The sequence below is a fragment of the Botryllus schlosseri genome, chromosome 12 (assembly GCF_051294905.1).
Source record: "Botryllus schlosseri isolate E-star chromosome 12, Bs_hap1, whole genome shotgun sequence".
NCBI lineage: Eukaryota > Metazoa > Chordata > Ascidiacea > Stolidobranchia > Styelidae > Botryllus > Botryllus schlosseri.
In genome coordinates this window covers 6,689,775-6,707,360 of record NC_137247.1, presented here as the reverse complement: position 1 = coordinate 6,707,360, position 17,586 = coordinate 6,689,775, and the positions used below count along the sequence as shown (strand labels likewise).

Below are 17,586 nucleotides of genomic sequence, written 5' to 3'. Positions count from 1 at the left end.
CTAACGCGTGACCCAATTTGATTGCCGCGCGGGGAAAATTCAAGATTGTGCAATGTGCGCAATATCTCAGATGCGCTGGTAGACGTCTCATTGTTTTGATATACTCTCTGTTCTTCACAGCAGATTAAATAAAAATGCTAACCCTCCGGACGAAGCTTTAATTCTTCCACAATTACGAACAATGTTTATGTAAATGGCAATGTTAATTTAGGAGAATACCAGATACCCTGATTCCGACATAATTGTCTACTTAGAGCGAAATGCTGGTAATCTCTAATTTATTTCTGATATTTTTCAATGCTTTACAATTTTGAATCTAATCTATTTCTGGTTTTCCGGAAAATACTACTGAACTGTAGCCTATAGTCCGAAACGAACCGAGGTTGCTGTACGGACATTTGCCATTCTCGTGCTTATGACAAATAGCTCTGACTTGTTACGTTATGAACTGAACTTATCTCAATTTCCACAACTGGTCGTGAAAATTTTCCGAGTTATCCTACTTCACATTGACAACGCCCACGGTTTTCACTTGGCATTCGGAATAAATTTAAGCAAACTGAAGGTGAATGAGTCCAGTATAATTCACGGTAATAAATTTTCTTTCCAGTCAGGTTTATGGTATAAGATTAAGCGGGTGTTATGCATACTGAATTCTCACCATTGCGCTATGAAATAGGCGAAGTAGCATTGGTGTGCGGGATGCCATGCGTTCATATCAAACATCGACACAGCACATATGCGATGACAATGAGGTACGACATATCTGGACGGTTTCAACTAAAATTGATTGATTATTTATTGGCTTGTATTCATTATGTCATTGAGATTGTTGCTTTACAGCAGGGGTCGGCAACCTTTTGCTAGTCGCGGGCCAAATTTCGGGTGCACAACTTTCTGGCGGACCGGAATTTTTCTTAGTACTATATTTTACGCTCACTTCGGTATATTATCCTACATTGCTGCAATCTCAATCATACCTATCAGAAGACACATGTATTTACACTTCAACAACACAAAATAAATGTGACAATTGACGCAGCTTGCTTTGTGGAAGGTTTTCAACTTCTGGTAACAAGTCAGATGACACAAAAATCAGACCCTATTCAAAATGGACGTCCGAAATACGTGATCTTAGCTTGCTCTTCGTGAATTACATTGTTCAAAACTATTGTTCAAATGCGTTCGTGCTTCCAAAAATCGATGCAATTTCTTTTGCATTGTTGGTCAAGCTGGGATAAAGACCAATTTTAAGAACGTACTCTTTGTCAAAGTCATGCAGCGATATGCTCTTTGTATGAAATTTGTCATTCAATTCAACTGCATCGCATTTCAGAAAGGCCCGGTTGAAATTTTCAGGCAATGGTATTGGTGTCCACATTAAACAGAGTACTGAATAGTCGGAATTCATTTTGTAGAGAAGGAATGTCGGAAAATCGGGTGAATATTCAGTAGTTAAATTTCGTATCACAGTTACAAATGTAGTGTCGGTACTAGGTTTTCTCTCCTCCAGTATAGGAAAGTGAGCATAATTTGTTCAGATATGACGTTAAATGTACCAGGAAAGCAAGAAGAGATACCCATTTTCGATTACAAGATTATGAGTCGGTGATATTTGTGTTTTCGAGGAAAGTTGCTATTTCATTTCTCAGTTCGTACACTCGTGTAAGCATAGCTGCTCGACTTAATGCGCGAACATGACAGATATAGGCCTACATGACATCGCCATATTGATTCTCTGCTTCTAGTAATATCTGGCGTAACTGATTCAGTTAATGAGACAAAAATCATATTAACAGTTTTCACCATTATGGCCAGAACACTATTCAGGTTTTTTTTGTCTTGGCACACAATGCCTTCTGGAAAATTAAACTATAGATAGGCTAACTAATATACGGAGGCTAGTTATCTATAATTGAACAGTTTGAGATTCCGTCTTTGCGTCTGAGATGTTTCAAGCGTTTTTGAAGCAAAGGAAGAACACCTTTATTGTCACACCCCATTAGAGTGGTAAACCCTTTAAAAAAGTATGGAACACCTTCGGTTGCGAGATACACCCGATTGATAAGCACTGATCCAGTCTAGTCTATCTCCATCTCCTACTTCAACCACCTTCGTTTTATGGCGTAACAATCGAATAATACGATGTAGGCTACTATTATATCGTGGCAATGCCGCATTTTTTTCATGCAGTGCTGCACTGCAGATTGAAACTCCTTATGAAACGGCGGGCCGCATTCTTGTGATAACTAGTTACTATGTCGCGGGTCGGACGAAGCCATTTTGAGTAGATTGATAAATGCTTGTCATATCCAGAACATTTCTAAAAGATGTTGAGATTTTCAGTAAGAAATATAACCAATATTAAGTCCTTCAAGATAGCACGTCGAGCATGTTTATGGGCAACATTATAACCACCAGACTAGGGCATTGTGGTTTCTAGTCACCATTAGTACCAGGTCGCTGACTTTGAGACCCAATTCCGAGCAAGCAAGAAAGTGCGAGCTCATTTCATTGACGAAAGATTAGTTATTCACAGAAGGAAAAACGCCAAGAACCCTGATATGCAGGTTACATGGAAAATATATTAGAGGTCTCCAGCCTCTAGAGAAACTCGATTCGCGATATAATACTATGAAGCAAATTCCAACGACCGTGTTTCCATTCCTCACAACGCATTCGCACGGTTGAAGTCAATATATCACTAAAACGAAGGGAGCATAGAAATATGCTAACTTAAACCATCGTTAGAGCCACTGCTTTATAGGTTTATAACTTTACTCATCCGTCCAATCATCGTATTATTGCCAATTCCACTGTTTAAGAATAAAAGGTGCAGCTAGAATAGAACCCCCATCATCCGTAATATAATGTAACACACTATTGTGTATAAACGCTGGTTAATGGAGTATTCAAATGAAAAATAAGGCATGGATTTTGAGGTATTTCGGGAATGGGGAATTTAGGTGCGGCCCGCGAGCGATCTGAAGTGTTGAATCCGGCCCGCGACGCCAGTTGAGTTTGACACCCCTGCTTTACAGTGTTCTTTTCAATTCTCTACTAGCTACTGACGATTACCCCTGACGTGTTTTAGCCGAAAATAATCGGGTTCATTTCAATAGGAAGATATTCTTAAATGTATGTTGAACGGCTCTTCATCCAAGAGCTCTTTATCTTCATAAGTTTCCATTAGTTTCATAAGTTTTCATAAGTTTTCATAAGTTACATAAGTTTTCATAAGTCTCATAAGTTTTCATAAGTTTCATAAGTTTCATAAGTTTTCATAAGTCTCATAAGTTTCCATAAGTTTTCATAAGTTTCATAAGTTTTCATAAGTTTCATAAGTTTCATAAGTTTTCATAAGTTTTCATAAGTTTCATAAGTTTTCATAAGTTTCATAAGTTTCATAAGTTTTCATAAGTTTTCATAAGTCTCATAAGTTTTCATAAGTTTCATAAGTTTTCATAAGTTTTCATAAGTCTCATAAGTTTTCATAAGTTTCATAAGTTTTCATAAGTCTCATAAGTTTCCATAAGTTTTCATAAGTTTCATAAGTTTCATAAGTTTTCATAAGTTTCATAAGTTTTCATAAGTTTCATAAGTGTCATAAGTTTTCATAAGTTTCATAAGTTTTCATAAGTTTCATAAGTTTCCTAGCACAAAATAAAGACACCCCTCTACAGTGCAGCCGTACCTACGCCAGCGTCGCTTTCGTTAGTAATCGAGAGATTGGTGTGACCCTATAACGGCTACCGAAATATCCCAGAAATACAACACCTCATATCGAATATCAGCATTATTGGAAACTATACCGCGCGTTCGCGTTGCTGGTTACAGAAATCGACGATTTCAAATTTTCGCGTAAGAAATGCCGCCTCTTCAATCTTCACCAAACCTACGAAAATCCATGATACAGAACCGGTTATAGAACGCTTTATACCGCAAGCCCGTGACTCAAACCCACCGATCCCTAAACTGGCTCACTCACAGCGGCACGTGATGAATCAATGTGGACTGCGACGCGTTTCCCCTCGGCACGCAAAAAAAACGTTCTGAAGCACTAGATACTCGACTCATGCTTTCTCTACAGCCCCACTCGAAAGGTTACGATGACGTGATTCGGTGTATAAAAACGTCGCACTTTCGCGAACAATATTCGCGCACAAGCGCCGTTAAATACACAAAACCCACGTTTCCGAGGCTTCAAAAGGTCTGTGACATCACTGGCGATGGACAGTCACGAACGAATGTATAAATGAGTTCCTGCGTAGAACGCGTCAAAACTCGTTATCGGGACACCGCAACGCGACTATCGTGTCACGGATATTTCAATACGTTAGCCCACAGCAATTTAGATGCTTCGAAGAAAATCTATGACAGCCGAAAAGCGTCGGCAGTACAATTTCGAATCGGAATTTCAAATATTCAACTTTGCCTTAGGACACAGCGGCCGGGTTAGTTAAGTGTTTTGTATATGGGCGACCACGTAACAGTGCTTAATAACAACTCGCGAAAACATAACTATTACTGTGCACCATTAAGTCTCGCTGAAGAGACCACTTACGTTAGAATGTTCAGATCAAAACAAATAAAAGTTACAAGAGCCTACCCCATGTGTAATTAGACATGGATTTTAATTAGTTGCAATCGCTTTTTTCTGTAATAACAGCCCTAGCAGACACACATTTACAGAGTGAAGAGACGAAATTAGGTGCCTTGTAATGAGGTTACAGTTTAAAAATCTTTAACTTATTAATATCAGACCCATGATATTTATTCATCCTTCTTACCTAAACCAAATGATACATAATAACGTCTACACATAGTATACTTTGAAGTCACTGAAAAGATAACTTGCCTCAGAACTAGCTTCGCTTATCCAAGTATTGTTAGGACACTACAAAGTGGTTTCATTTTGGCAGTCATGGTTACAGCGAATCCGGCTTCATAAACGGATTTAAAAAATACAATACAGATGTAGTCCCCTCACACAATGGCAACCACATGGTGCCAGGTATTCATTCAGCCACATTACCTTTCTTGCTCAGGAATTGTCTATTTACATACCAAGCTATTGGTATTGCTAGACCAGCCACAATTTTTGTATTTATGAGCAAAATTGCTTAATTTTGGTACTAACCTAGCAAGTATGTTTCATATATTTCGGATGTAACTTAAATCAGTGACCAACACAATGTGTAAGTGTAGGCGTACGCACACATGGTGAACATATAAATACGAATTGTGATCAAACAAGTAATATTATTATAAATGTATGGTCAGCAGTCTCTGATATACAGTGCAGAGATGAAATTACTTAAAAACCGTTGATAAATTACAAGTTTCCTTTCCTAATAACCTAACCATTACAAATATCCGGTTTACGAATAGGAAGCCAAGTAATCCAACATAACTGCTGTGTGTTTCAAACTAGTCTAAAACATATACAGACACGCTTAAGGCACAGTTTAATTTACATTACATTGAGGCTGTTGACCTGTTTACTATTGACATATGGCACTCATGTGACTGTTAGAAACAAACATATCTGCACTGAATAACCATTCGCGAATGCACTTGTCACCAATACTGGCAACGACAGTGTGTAATGGCAATATGGACATAACAGGCTGTCCAACAGTGATGACATCAGCGTAAACAAAATATTGTAAGCAAGCAATTTGTAGAAATGAAACCAATTGACGACATTGCTAATCTACACAGGCCTGTCTTGTTTTATTACTGTATCTTTTAGCAAGCAAACACTGACACGGTCAGGTCAAAGATCAGGCAAACAATGCAGCATATTCAGGAAAATTATTAACAATGACATAAAATTTGTTTTTGACAAGTGACAACGTTTTAAAATTAAACATATATGCTATGTTGATGAAATGAAAAGCCCCTCTTGGTTATGTATCATATGAAACAGGCTCAATATATCAATGTTGACAGAATCACAATTCATGATCATGATACCATAGCAATATATTAGATCCAGTACATTGAGAAATGTATCACCAACAACCATTTATGAAGACCTATCAATTTCACCTGTCATCGCAACCATACTTACTAACTACACTACCATCGAAAGTCGTACTTTGAGGAAATGACCAAGCTCAGATACTGGCAACAACTTTCGACAGAAGTATTCCCAAGTATATAATTTCATCAGTCACACAACTTACAGATTAATATCTCAAACTATTTGATTTCGTCATGCTCTCCAGGGGCTCATTACTTCTTCAAAATATGGAAATGCATATTCCATTCAAGATTTAGCCGCTGTATTACTGCAAATGATTATGGGCCAAGTTGAACACTGAACAGCCACTAATTATAGCGCAAATAATGATTATTTCACAAGCTGTTGATCACCCTAGCAAACAGTGACTAGCATCCCACTGTGGAAACTTTACAGAAAATAGGCTAAATGAGAAAATTAGACGAATATTTATTGAATCAAATTAATTGAATATCTGCCAGCCAAATCTTCAAAAGAACATGGCTACCTAAGTAATCACATAAAAATAATCACAGTACAAAAACAAACTAACATGGCAAATTTTTTTGTTAACAATACATGAAATATGCCCCAGCAATACAAAGTAGAAACATGACATTAGTTATCAACTCATATCAACCATCTACTTGACACAGTATGACTTGACGAATGTAAAATGATAGCCCACTCTTCATTCCACAAAACTATCACAATACTTTTTCTGGAATTTCTTTACTACACGAGCTGATAAACACATAAATGTAACACAATATCGACTAAATAAAGGACATGAAAACACAAGTATACATATACCAGTACCTTCTGTGAAAACAATGGAAAGAAATTCATTACAAAATATGTACCAGACGTTCTAGACTTAATGATGCTTAGGCTTTTCTTAGACTATGACAACAATGCTCTTGTAAGATTCATACAATATAGAATGTATTACAATGATATGGCAAAATAATACGAGAAGAAGCGATGACAAAATTAACAATCCTGAAATCAGTGTAGGCCTACTACAATTTAAAATGTTACTATTGCTAGGATGTTACTCACATTTTGAATTTACAAAAATCAATCTGCATTCACATTTTACCTGCAATGAGTTGTGAGTTGTGCACTATTACAGAGAATCAGCCACAAATTTCAGACTAAAGCACATAACACACAGGAAGTAACTGAAGTACGACAAAATACATACCTAGCACAATATGGTAGGTACTTGCAACTGTTACCAGTTACTGCAGAGTGTATGCAAATACATAATACCGAAGTAATAAATTCTGATTACGTTGCAGTCTGCAAACTCAGTGCATTCACGCTAATGACCTGGGCAGTTATAACATCTTTTGAGGGTAAATATTAGGACTGACATAGTGAGGAAGTCATGATGCCTCAAAGAAACAGAAACAGAATCATATCATACATTGTCATAGAAATTTTAATCAAGTTGTTGCAATAATTAGGTGTTTATGAATTATTTCAAATATTCACTGATTCTGTTGTTTTTGAACTGTAGCCTGTTAGAAATATGGAGTGAATTATAAAGTATTGTATCATACATCCAATCAAACAATAGAGTAACTAGATAATCACGGTTTCACCTCACTACGTTCTAGTCTGGTACTAAAACAGTAAACACCATCTACACACCAATTGCAATGGCAATTGTTAATCAATTGCCTGATGATTAATTGATTAGTATTCTAGACGTATTTGACACTTTCAGTACGACCCTACATTCAGTGCGACCCTGTTACTGTTGTATACATCTTTTTCATATTATACCACCGCACTAATCAACCAATGCACCAAGCAATGATAAACTTGAGCTGGTGCTAGCGGCATCAAAATATGAGACCTGCTATTGAGAGCTACAATATACAAACGGTACGGCACCGGTATTCCGTTATAGAGAAAACCGTAACGAGCTACACAACAACGCAGCTACTAATTCCCTGGCTAGTCGAAAATGCGCTGCAGTAGAACTGCAGAGAAATCGCTGACCTACGTGAACATTTTATGTTTACTTTATCGAGGCACTACGCTGCCCGTTCAAATAATGTGAAACAGATTTTCGTCGCAATAATATTGAAGGAAATTTCTTCACATCTCTGGCGACACCTTTTCGTTGAAATTGCCGCCAGAAGTGGACTAACGAGTCTTCACAAGTTTCACAGCAGAAATGGTACGTTTATTTCAACTACATCAATGCGAATGCCAATATATTCGCAACAAATATACCTAAATGATTTTATACATTCACAAGCGCAATAATTATCAAGCAAGCCCCCAAATTCCCTGTCAGCACTAGTATCGGGAAATATGTAGTATTTAGTGAAAGTTATCCGTATTCATTCATAAATCATTAGTGATATTTAAATTGAATATTCCTAAAATTTATGTGAATGACACGTAGCTAAATTTGTCGGTATTCAGTATACGGTACATGACATTAACAGCGAAATATTTTTGGACGAACGAACAGAGCCATAGCGGGTAGCTCATTTGCGCCCACCCTGCCACGCCCATAACGAAACAGTCATCTGTTTTGTATGTGATGCTTACAGGGATTTCTGCATTTGATTTAAATACCGGAAGGCATAATAATAAGCAAACATGCCAACCGATGTAGAAAACGGGGGAGCTGGGGATCACGAGTACTTGTCTGATGAGCTCAGAAACCTCCACCTTGCTGGTCATGTCGGGTTCGACAGCTTACCAGACCAACTCGTCAACAAGGCAACGAATCAGGGTTTCTGCTTCAATATACTCTGCGTCGGAGAGACTGGCATCGGTAAGTCAACTCTCATGAACACTCTGTTCAACACGAACTTCGAATACGAGCCACAACACCACAACATGCCAAGCGTGAAACTGAAGGCAAACACGTACGAATTGCAAGAAAGTAATGTCCGTTTGAAGCTGACCATCGTCGACACAGTGGGATTCGGTGATCAAGTCAACAAAGAAAACAGCTTCAAGCCTATCGTGGAATACATTGACCAGCAATTCGAAAATTATTTGCAAGAAGAATTAAAGATAATCCGTTCCCTACACGGCTACCATGATACCAGAGTTCACGCTTGTTTATATTTCATCTCGCCGACCGGGCACGGGTTGAAATCGTTAGACTTGCTAACCATGAAGAATCTCGACAGCAAAGTGAATATCATTCCCGTGATCGCAAAAGCCGACACAGTGTCAAAGAGCGAGCTTCACAAATTCAAAATCAAGATCATGTCCGAATTGATGAACAACGGTGTTCATATCTACCAGTTTCCTACTGACGATGAAACCGTCGCCGAGTTGAACGGTTCGATGAACAGCCATCTTCCATTCGCTGTTATCGGTAGCACTGACGAGATCAAGCTTGGCAATAAAATGGTGAAAGCCCGCCAGTACCCTTGGGGTACCGTGCAAGTCGAGAATGAAAACCATTGCGATTTCGTAAAAGTCCGTGAGATGTTGATTCGCGTGAACATGGAAGATTTAAGGGAGAAAACGCACACGAACCACTACGAACTGTACAGACGCTCCAAACTCGGAGAGATGGGCTTCAAAGACGGTGTCGATGGCGGCAAAGGTTTCAGCTTGCAAGAAGTCTACGAGTCCAAACGTAACGAACACCTGAACGAGCTGCAACGTAAGGAAGATGAGATGAGGCAAATGTTCGTGCAGAGAGTCAAAGAAAAGGAAGCTGAACTGAAAGAGTCTGAGAAAGAGCTGCACGATAAATTCGACAAGCTCAAAAAGATGCACATGGAGGAAAAGAAGAAATTGGAAGACAGGAAGAAGACTCTGGATGATGAAATCAACGCTTTCCGCAAACGTAAGCAGCAAGTGGAACAGCAACAGCAACAAGCCAAGGACCACGTCGCCTCCAAAAACAAAAAGAGATGAGAATTCTGCGTACACAAATTATCGATCTTACATCCTGGCTTGACCACAATACTTCCTCCACATAGCCATGGTTCGAGGCATTCCGACATGAAGGATAATTGAACGATGTAAATATGAACCGTGTATTTACTGCCTGTATCATTGATCTTGCGGCGTATTACGAGCCGAGAGATTGCTTATCTTGCCTTGATGGCTTGCTTTTCTATGTCATATTCTGCTACTGACTTTATGAGTACCATCGCGTAACAAAGATTGCTTGTATTCGAATGGAGCGCTTTTGCCAACGACGATACGCCAGTAATGTTTGTGCGATAAGGAGGATGATTAACACAAATCTATACACATACCCGAATAACAGCATGCATCAGCAGATTTCGTTTCGAGTGTGGTATGCGAAAATGAATGACAAAACGTATAGTAGGATCACCATGGGCACAGCGGTCTATAGATAGAGTTATTGTTCCACAAAACATAGTATATTGATCACTGGTAGTGAGTGGGGATGTCCAAAAACCTGAGTGATGCGATTTCAACCCTAGCAGTAGCATAGAGCACCACTAGTTTTGAGGTCAGGCACTGTAGCTTCCTTTTTCAATCATATCAGTAACACCCCATAATTTCTCACAGCAGTCTGCAACAATGCAGCTAGTTATTCATCAATTGATGTCTCAAGGCCTCCTGCATTGGCAAAATATATCAAAACAATATCTGTCGTTGACAACTAGCTCTTGGTCACCAAGGGCTTATGATTACAGTATCTGAAAATGCAGCCTCTCATTACTGGACTCAAATTGATCCTTGACTCATTACGCCAGTCTAAGTGATCAGTCGTCAGCATCGGTAACCAAGCTGAACTAAGGTAGTAAACTACAAGTACAATCATGTAGGTTTGAACCTCTGCCCATGGGATGTAACAACCTCACAATATCTGCAGTTACATGTTTTGGGACTTGATTCAGGTAAACCACCATCGGATGTCTCATGAGATTTGAGTCTCACACACATCCAGACAACGGTCATCTAACAGAGAAGTAGATGCTAGCTACGCGTTCGAGACTTGATTCGAGTAAACCCCTGTCGAATGTCTCACGAAGTGAAGTCTTACATGTAACCAGACAATGGTTATCTTGCAGAAAAGCAGATGCCAGACACGCGCTACGTCGGCTCGACACAACCCGGCAATGAGAATTTTAGAAAAGCGGGAGAAAACTGTACAGTTGGGGTCGGGGAGATAATACCAAGATTCAAAAAGAAATCGAAAAAATTCGGAAACGTCTCGCATCAGGTCTTATTCGTGCGGTCTAAATTTAAAACAGAGTATATCGTGTGAAGCGGGTCGTCCGGGGCGCTCGCGGGAGCGTCCGGAGTTTTCGTCTGATTGCGCATGCGTGCCGCGACCCTCGGGTCGACTTGAGTCTGAGACACCGTCTTCTTGGGCTTCGGCACAACGCTCGGAGGAGCGGTGTGCTGGATTTGCAGCGTCATCTCTTCCTTGGCCAATTCCGCCTTTTTCATCTCCAGCTCCCGGCGCATCTTCTCCAAGAACGCTTGCTTCTCCTGCAAGAAAGGAATCACGATAAAACCGACAACTACAATTTCGAGTCTGTACATGAATCCATATCGAGTATATATTGATTAATAATGAGAGACCACTTTTTGAGTGCCAAAATCATACGCTCCTTGCGTCTCTACCAGTCTACCAAGGGCAACTACAGATTTTACGCTTTCTTCCCGTCGCTGAAGCCTTCACACAATGATTGGTCACATCACAGAATACAAAAGAGGAGGTATAAAACTGCATATACGGTAGGTTCATTGAAATGACATATAAGTGTAGTAACGACCTAGACCATTATCACAAAGTACTATCAAACGGTTGGAAAATCCCAAATTATTTTCCATGTCATGCCATTATCTTTTTTATGGCCCATAAATAGTACGCTACATATTTGACTTTTTTAGGTTCATGTTATACTTTTGCCTAAAATCTGATATATGTCAAGTAGAAGTAGCCGACAATCAGAACCACTCAAGTAGGCTACCTGGACATGAGCAACAGCATGTCACAATACACCATGAGACGCTTGAGCATGTAGATTAAAGTTTGTCTTTATGGTTGGGTTAGAGGTTTAATTTTACGGTTACAATTCTGATAAGGGATGGTTTTGGGGTTATAAAGTCACAGGCTCAAGTGTCACACACCCAAACGTCGGGCAACCTACTCGGAGCACTTTGAAAAGTACCAGTACGTTAGCCTACTTCATAACCGACAAACCACATCTGGCCGTACCTGCAACGCTTTCACTTCGCTGCTCTCTAGCCGTTCAGCATCCTCCTCCGGGTCGTACGGGGTGTCCTCCTCGCCACGTGGGACCGTCGTCTTCTCGAAAACCAACTTCTCTGGGTCGTAAGCCTCCTCACTATCCGACCCAGTAGGCGCATTCGCCTCTTCCCCGTCGAGTATATCTCCGAAATCCGCAGTCTCAGGATTGTACTCCTCGTCGTCATTGTCTTCGAGCACATCCTCAGGCGAGTACGGAGCATCATCGTCGTCATCATCACTGGAAACTTTCGACGCCTTCGCCCGACTTTCGGCAATAAAATCAAAGTCGGTCGAAATAATTTTCCGTTTACCGCTGTTTTCCAAACCAGAAATGCGTGCGAAACTACGGTCAATATCGACGACAGTCCTCTTGGCCTCAGACACGCACCTGACCACGATGCCTATCAACATGGACGGATGTTTGGCCGGAATGCCCGGCCCCCTTAGCGGCCGTAACTGTCTAGGCACTTCTTCATCCTCCAGCAGCGGTGCTACGTAGATGTCTTTCACAAACTGGGTGTTCTGATTGCTGACCACGCCGAAACGCTTTCTGTCGCTAAAATACGACAGCATCCCCACGTAGCCGACACGGTCTTCTTCAGACGCGGCATGAAACTGTATCACGCACACTTCTTTATTAGAAAAACTCCGCACTCGCGCTAAATACTCCCAAACAACTTTCGGATGGATGCGTCCGTCCATAGCTAACTTATGCGGGATGCAGTTAACCAACTCTTTCGAGTTCCCGGACGCGGCGTACGCGTTGCTACGGAAATTCGACAGTTCCGGCATCGTGATCACGCCCGTCCACAAAAAGTTTTCTAAACTAGGCTTGCGGAAACCGCGTTTCGCAGGCTCAGGCATGGCTATCGCGGCAGGCGAAGACTCTTCAGTTTCATCATCTTCAGGCGTATCACCTGATTCATCACCTTCACCAACTTCCATCTCCTCGTTCTCAAGCTGTTCGGAGATGCTCTCTCTCTTTTTTCCTAGAGACGCGATCTTCTTTATGATTTCTTCATCCGTCTCTTTCTCGTCCGTAGCTTGCGCTTCATTGCTCAGAATAATCGAAGTCGAACGCTTCGCGGTTCTGTTTCCCGCTTCGTCTAAATTCACATCTTCCTCCTTAACCTGACCTGTGCAAATCAAGCAGTTTAAGTCAAACAAGTGACTGTTATGTCGCGATGTTGTGTCGACCGGTGACGACCCTGTGTCGTTTGCGTTGTCCGGCTGCGTCGCAGATATCCTACGAACACGCTGCGGAGCTACAGTTGGTGCCGATTTATCGGTACTGTAATTTAAATGGCTCTCGGTTAAGTCAGAGTAATCTTCGTCAATCGCGATTTCTCCTTTGTGCGTTATCTTCGCGACAGGCCGAGCTGCCTGCTTCGCGACTTCCAGTTCTTTGATCATCTCCAGCTCCTGTTTGAGCTCGCGGTTACGCCACTGCGCCAGCTCCTTCGACGCCATCTCTTCCGCCGTCATCTTGACCAGGGAAGACGAGGTCACCTCGCCGAGAATCACCTTCCGCCAGAGGCCTTCGTTTTTGTCGTCTTTCAGGTTGAACATAATGCTGCGGTAACGGTTTTTGTATTTTGAATTCACCCCGCCGAATAGCTTGTGCAGAGAATCTTCGACTTTGGAGACAAGTTTACTGATGGAGTCCGGATGCATTTTTAAGTCATCCGAACCATTGGAGCGGCTCTCTAAGATGCCCTGCAGCGTTTTCTGCACGTTTTTCCGGACCTCGCTTTCGCCACGGTCTTTAGATTTCTCGTCTGAAGGCGGCCTGCCGTCGCGTTTGGCCGGAATTTTAGACGAACCGCCTTTTTCGAGCGAAGACCTTCTGTCATGATCGCCTGATTTGTGTTTGGACTTCTTTGATTCGGCCGAGTCTTGATGGGACAGCTTGTGTTTCTTGGGTTTGATCTCGTTTCGCGGGCTGATCGGAGTGTATTGCTTGTAGGGGTTCGCAAATTGCTTGTTTGTTTGTTCCGGGTTATAGTCGGGATCTTCCGCGTATTTACCGACGCCTGCGTCTTTTGACACGTCGCTTGTACCGTTGTCTTTTGCTTGCTTCGCTTTCTGTAGGTCTTTCTTCTTTTTTTCCCTCGCGAGCATTTTTTCTTTGTACGCCTTTGGAATCTTCAGTCTTTGGAAAGTCGGATTTTTTTGCAGGAAGCTTTCCAGGTCTGTTTTTAAAGGCGCGGACGCGTTTGCAAATATCTTCCCCGTCTTCATGCACATAACTGCGATCTTACCTCTCGCGGTCGCCTCCTTGATTTTTCGGACTATTCTTTCGTCTTTTGTTTCCTGTTTGGCGGCCGGCTTTTCGACTTTGAGCGATTTCGAGATTTTGTCGAGCCCTCCCAGAGATTCCTTCGCGTGCCTTAATATGCACACGTTGCTGCAGTAGATAGATTCCGGCTGAGCCGGGTTGTTACACGTTGACAAGATGCATACGCGCGATTTCGTGGTGCTGTCTTTACGATTTCGTTCAGGCACGGAAACATTTTCAGTATCGTTACCGTGCGCGTATCCTTTTAGCTTCACGCCCGATTTCTCTTTGGAATCTTTCTTGGATGCACTTTTCGCAGACTTCTTCTTGTGAGACTTATCGATGCAAGCCGGGCACACATACTCCTCTCCCTTTTTCTCCATTTGCTTGCCCCTGTGAACGGTGATGCCGACGCAGTCGCCGTGAAACCATTCCTCGCACAGATCGCAGGAAATCATGAACCTGCCATCGTGCGGCTTTCTGCAAATGCACCATTTCTTTTTCGGGTCGGTGTGTGCTTCGTTTTCGCTTTCCGACTCTGAATCGTCGGTAGTGTCTTTGAGTTTTTTTGACGATACTGTCGGTTTACTTTTCGTCGCAACAGGCAATTTTTGCTTTTGCGCTTTCGGCGGTTCGGGCGATGCTTCCTTCAAGAATTTTTCCGGAGGAGGCAGCGACTTACGGCTGTGCGAGGGAATGTGAGACGGGTCAAACATCTCTCTCGCTATGCCCTTGTTGGAACGATTGCTGCGCCGTAGTCCGGTTACCTTTCCATCCTCGGACGGCCGAGAGCTATCGCCACTGTCGCTAGCCGAAGCATCACCGTGTGCGCTTTTTCTGGTCATATTTATTTCTCCGTTTTCTCCAGAAAATGCGAGAAATATATTCCTGCTCTGACAGCTCATTGGCCGAGATGCATGGCAGAACAGTTTGAAGATTACGGTATCTAGCTCGCGTTGGTAATGTTGATATTTAAGGCTTGCCTGAATCGAAAGAAATCAAACAGGTTTGTTAAATCATAGATTAATCTGCACACACTATTAGTCAACACAACAGAATATAGAATATAGAAGCTGTAAATCACATCAAATCACACACATTGCGTATGAAGCAGACTTGGACAACTAGAAAATTTTCGGCTTTCATACCTTAGATTAGAATTACAATTATAGCTGCATGTTTTTCAACATTAGATTTTAATTAGGTTTACGGAAATTGCGAAAACTTGGAACTCGCAATCAATTCTACACTACGGCCTTTTCAGGAAAACCAGAAATCGTATTAGAATTAACATTAGCACTGCAGTAAATTTATTCATTTATCACGTATCTACATCGCTACTATGAAAACGTCATCATTCCTACTATTAGCTGTACTGGACTGGAATGTTATCGACATACGCAGTTGAAAATTTAATAGAACTAGCGATTTGACTGACATTGCCTACTGCATAGTTACAAGTCATGGTATTTATTATGTGGCCCTAAAAGGATTGCCGGCAAGGGATGGAGTCATGTCGCACATCAGGCATCATAGATATCATGAGATAAAACGTTTTTATATCAGGAAATTACGATGAAAGTTTATATTGTTCAATATATTCATTTTTGCAGCACTAGCACCATCCACCATGCACTAGAAATAAAAATCAGAAAATCGGCGAAGCAATTTTACTCGGAAGCTGATATCTTTTTATAGTATTCTTCAACTGCCTTTTCCTGTTCTTTAGTCTCCACGGACCCCGGCCTCATTTCCCTGATTTTCTTGATTGCTTGCTCGTGCGTAAGATTTTCATTTTTCACCAAATAGCAGGCCAACATGGTTCCTGTTCTTCCCTTGCCCATCTTGCAATGAACGGCAACTGGTTCATTGCTCTTTTTTGAATCATCAATGATATTTAAAAACTCTTCAATCTGCTCCTGGGTTGGCGGTGTAAAATCTTGCATAGAGACGCTGGACATTTGCATATTGACTCGATCAAAATTCTGCTCCACTCCGTCTGGGTATTTTTTAATCAGAGATACAAGTCGGTTAATTCCGGAGTCTTTCAGATAGTCGAAATGTGAAGGGTCCGTGGGACATGCGCAAGCCGCGACTTTTCCTTCATCAATCCATGAATAGTTAGGTGGTGGTGCTCCCGCCATTGCAATATAACTGAATTTACCGTATGGCTACGTACCTATGATAATATAATTGACGAGACACCTGTCTCTAACTGTGATAATATAATAAGGCTACCCTACTTTAACAATCGCAATTCATAACTATACCCACAGAAGGAGAGCAAACAGCTATCCTGCCAATTCCTAATTTACATAACCAACTAACCAATAGTCGCAGGCAACCCATCTCTTTTTGCCACATCAATATACGTTCTGAAAGTAATCAAATCAACGAAAACATAACATATTCGTTGCCGCCATTGTAGTAAGCCATGTCGCATTTGCAACCAAATATCTGCCGGATATGAGGGTCTTCGAAATAGGAACGACACGCTTACGAAATATCGGGGCTTTCAATACGCACTTGTCTTTGCTGTCATTTTAAATGCACTAGTCATGACAAGGTGATTCTAACGTATTTCTTCGCGAATTTATATAAAAATGGAGAAGCGGTTAAATATATTTGATATGCACAGTTGCGCACTGCACAGATGTCACCCGGAGAGGAATCGCTCAAGCACTGAGGAGTACTAGGAGCAGTTTGGCACTCAAGTACCAAATTTGGAGCGTGGTTGGCTGTGTTTCCGTCTGCATTCAGGTATCATGTCGAAAATGTATCGAAACAGCGTTGACGTCTGACATGTGAAATTGTGCCCTAATATGCGACAAAATACAGAAGTATTGGCTATTTCGCTTTAAATTGACTGGAAATTTACCGGGTCGCACCAACTCTATATTCGTCGCTTCCATAATTATATAGCTTTTGCTTTCTTGTTGATAAATTTCATTGCGTGTGAAGCGGATACACTTCTCTACTATGAAATTAGTCAAGTCCATATACATTGTAATACGATTATAACCGGTCTTTGTGTGAGAATTCAGCCATCAGCATCTACCAGCGACCACA

General features: G+C 41.3%; 3 protein-coding genes across 3 annotated transcripts; 1 reads left to right on the top strand and 2 right to left on the bottom strand.

The window, feature by feature from the left end:
* The first annotated feature begins 8,537 nt into the window (after positions 1 to 8,537).
* LOC145451804 (septin-6-like) lies at positions 8,538 to 10,183 on the top strand. Its single transcript, XM_080330044.1, has one exon. The coding sequence runs from the start codon at positions 8,633 to 8,635 to the stop codon at positions 9,914 to 9,916; it is 1,284 nt and encodes a 427-aa protein (XP_080186170.1). The 5' UTR covers positions 8,538 to 8,632; the 3' UTR covers positions 9,917 to 10,183.
* LOC145451794 (death-inducer obliterator 1-like) lies at positions 10,160 to 15,422 on the bottom strand. The gene is made up of 2 exons (XM_080330027.1): positions 12,207 to 15,422; positions 10,160 to 11,473 (listed from the first exon to the last, which is right to left on the bottom strand). Exons 1-2 carry the CDS (start codon positions 15,420 to 15,422, stop codon positions 11,198 to 11,200), a joined length of 3,492 nt encoding a protein of 1,163 aa, XP_080186153.1. The 3' UTR covers positions 10,160 to 11,197.
* Positions 15,423 to 15,500: 78 nt separating this feature from the next.
* On the bottom strand, positions 15,501 to 16,965 carry LOC145451817 (dual specificity protein phosphatase 23-like). Its single transcript, XM_080330059.1, has 2 exons — positions 16,157 to 16,965; positions 15,501 to 16,107 (listed from the first exon to the last, which is right to left on the bottom strand). The coding sequence occupies exon 1, from the start codon at positions 16,659 to 16,661 to the stop codon at positions 16,188 to 16,190; it is 474 nt and encodes a 157-aa protein (XP_080186185.1). The 5' UTR covers positions 16,662 to 16,965; the 3' UTR covers positions 15,501 to 16,107; positions 16,157 to 16,187.
* Between the last annotated feature and the right edge of the window lie 621 nt (positions 16,966 to 17,586).

Coding starts and splice junctions, on each gene's coding strand:
- LOC145451817 (XM_080330059.1), bottom strand. CDS start 16,661: ATGGCGGGAGCACCACCACCTAACTATTCATGGATTGATGAAGGAAAA.
- LOC145451804 (XM_080330044.1), top strand. CDS start 8,633: ATGCCAACCGATGTAGAAAACGGGGGAGCTGGGGATCACGAGTACTTG.
- LOC145451794 (XM_080330027.1), bottom strand. CDS start 15,422: ATGAGCTGTCAGAGCAGGAATATATTTCTCGCATTTTCTGGAGAAAAC. Junction 11,474..12,206: donor GCGAAGTGAAAGCGTTGCAG/GTACGGCCAGAT, acceptor CCTTTCTTGCAG/GAGAAGCAAGCGTTCTTGGA.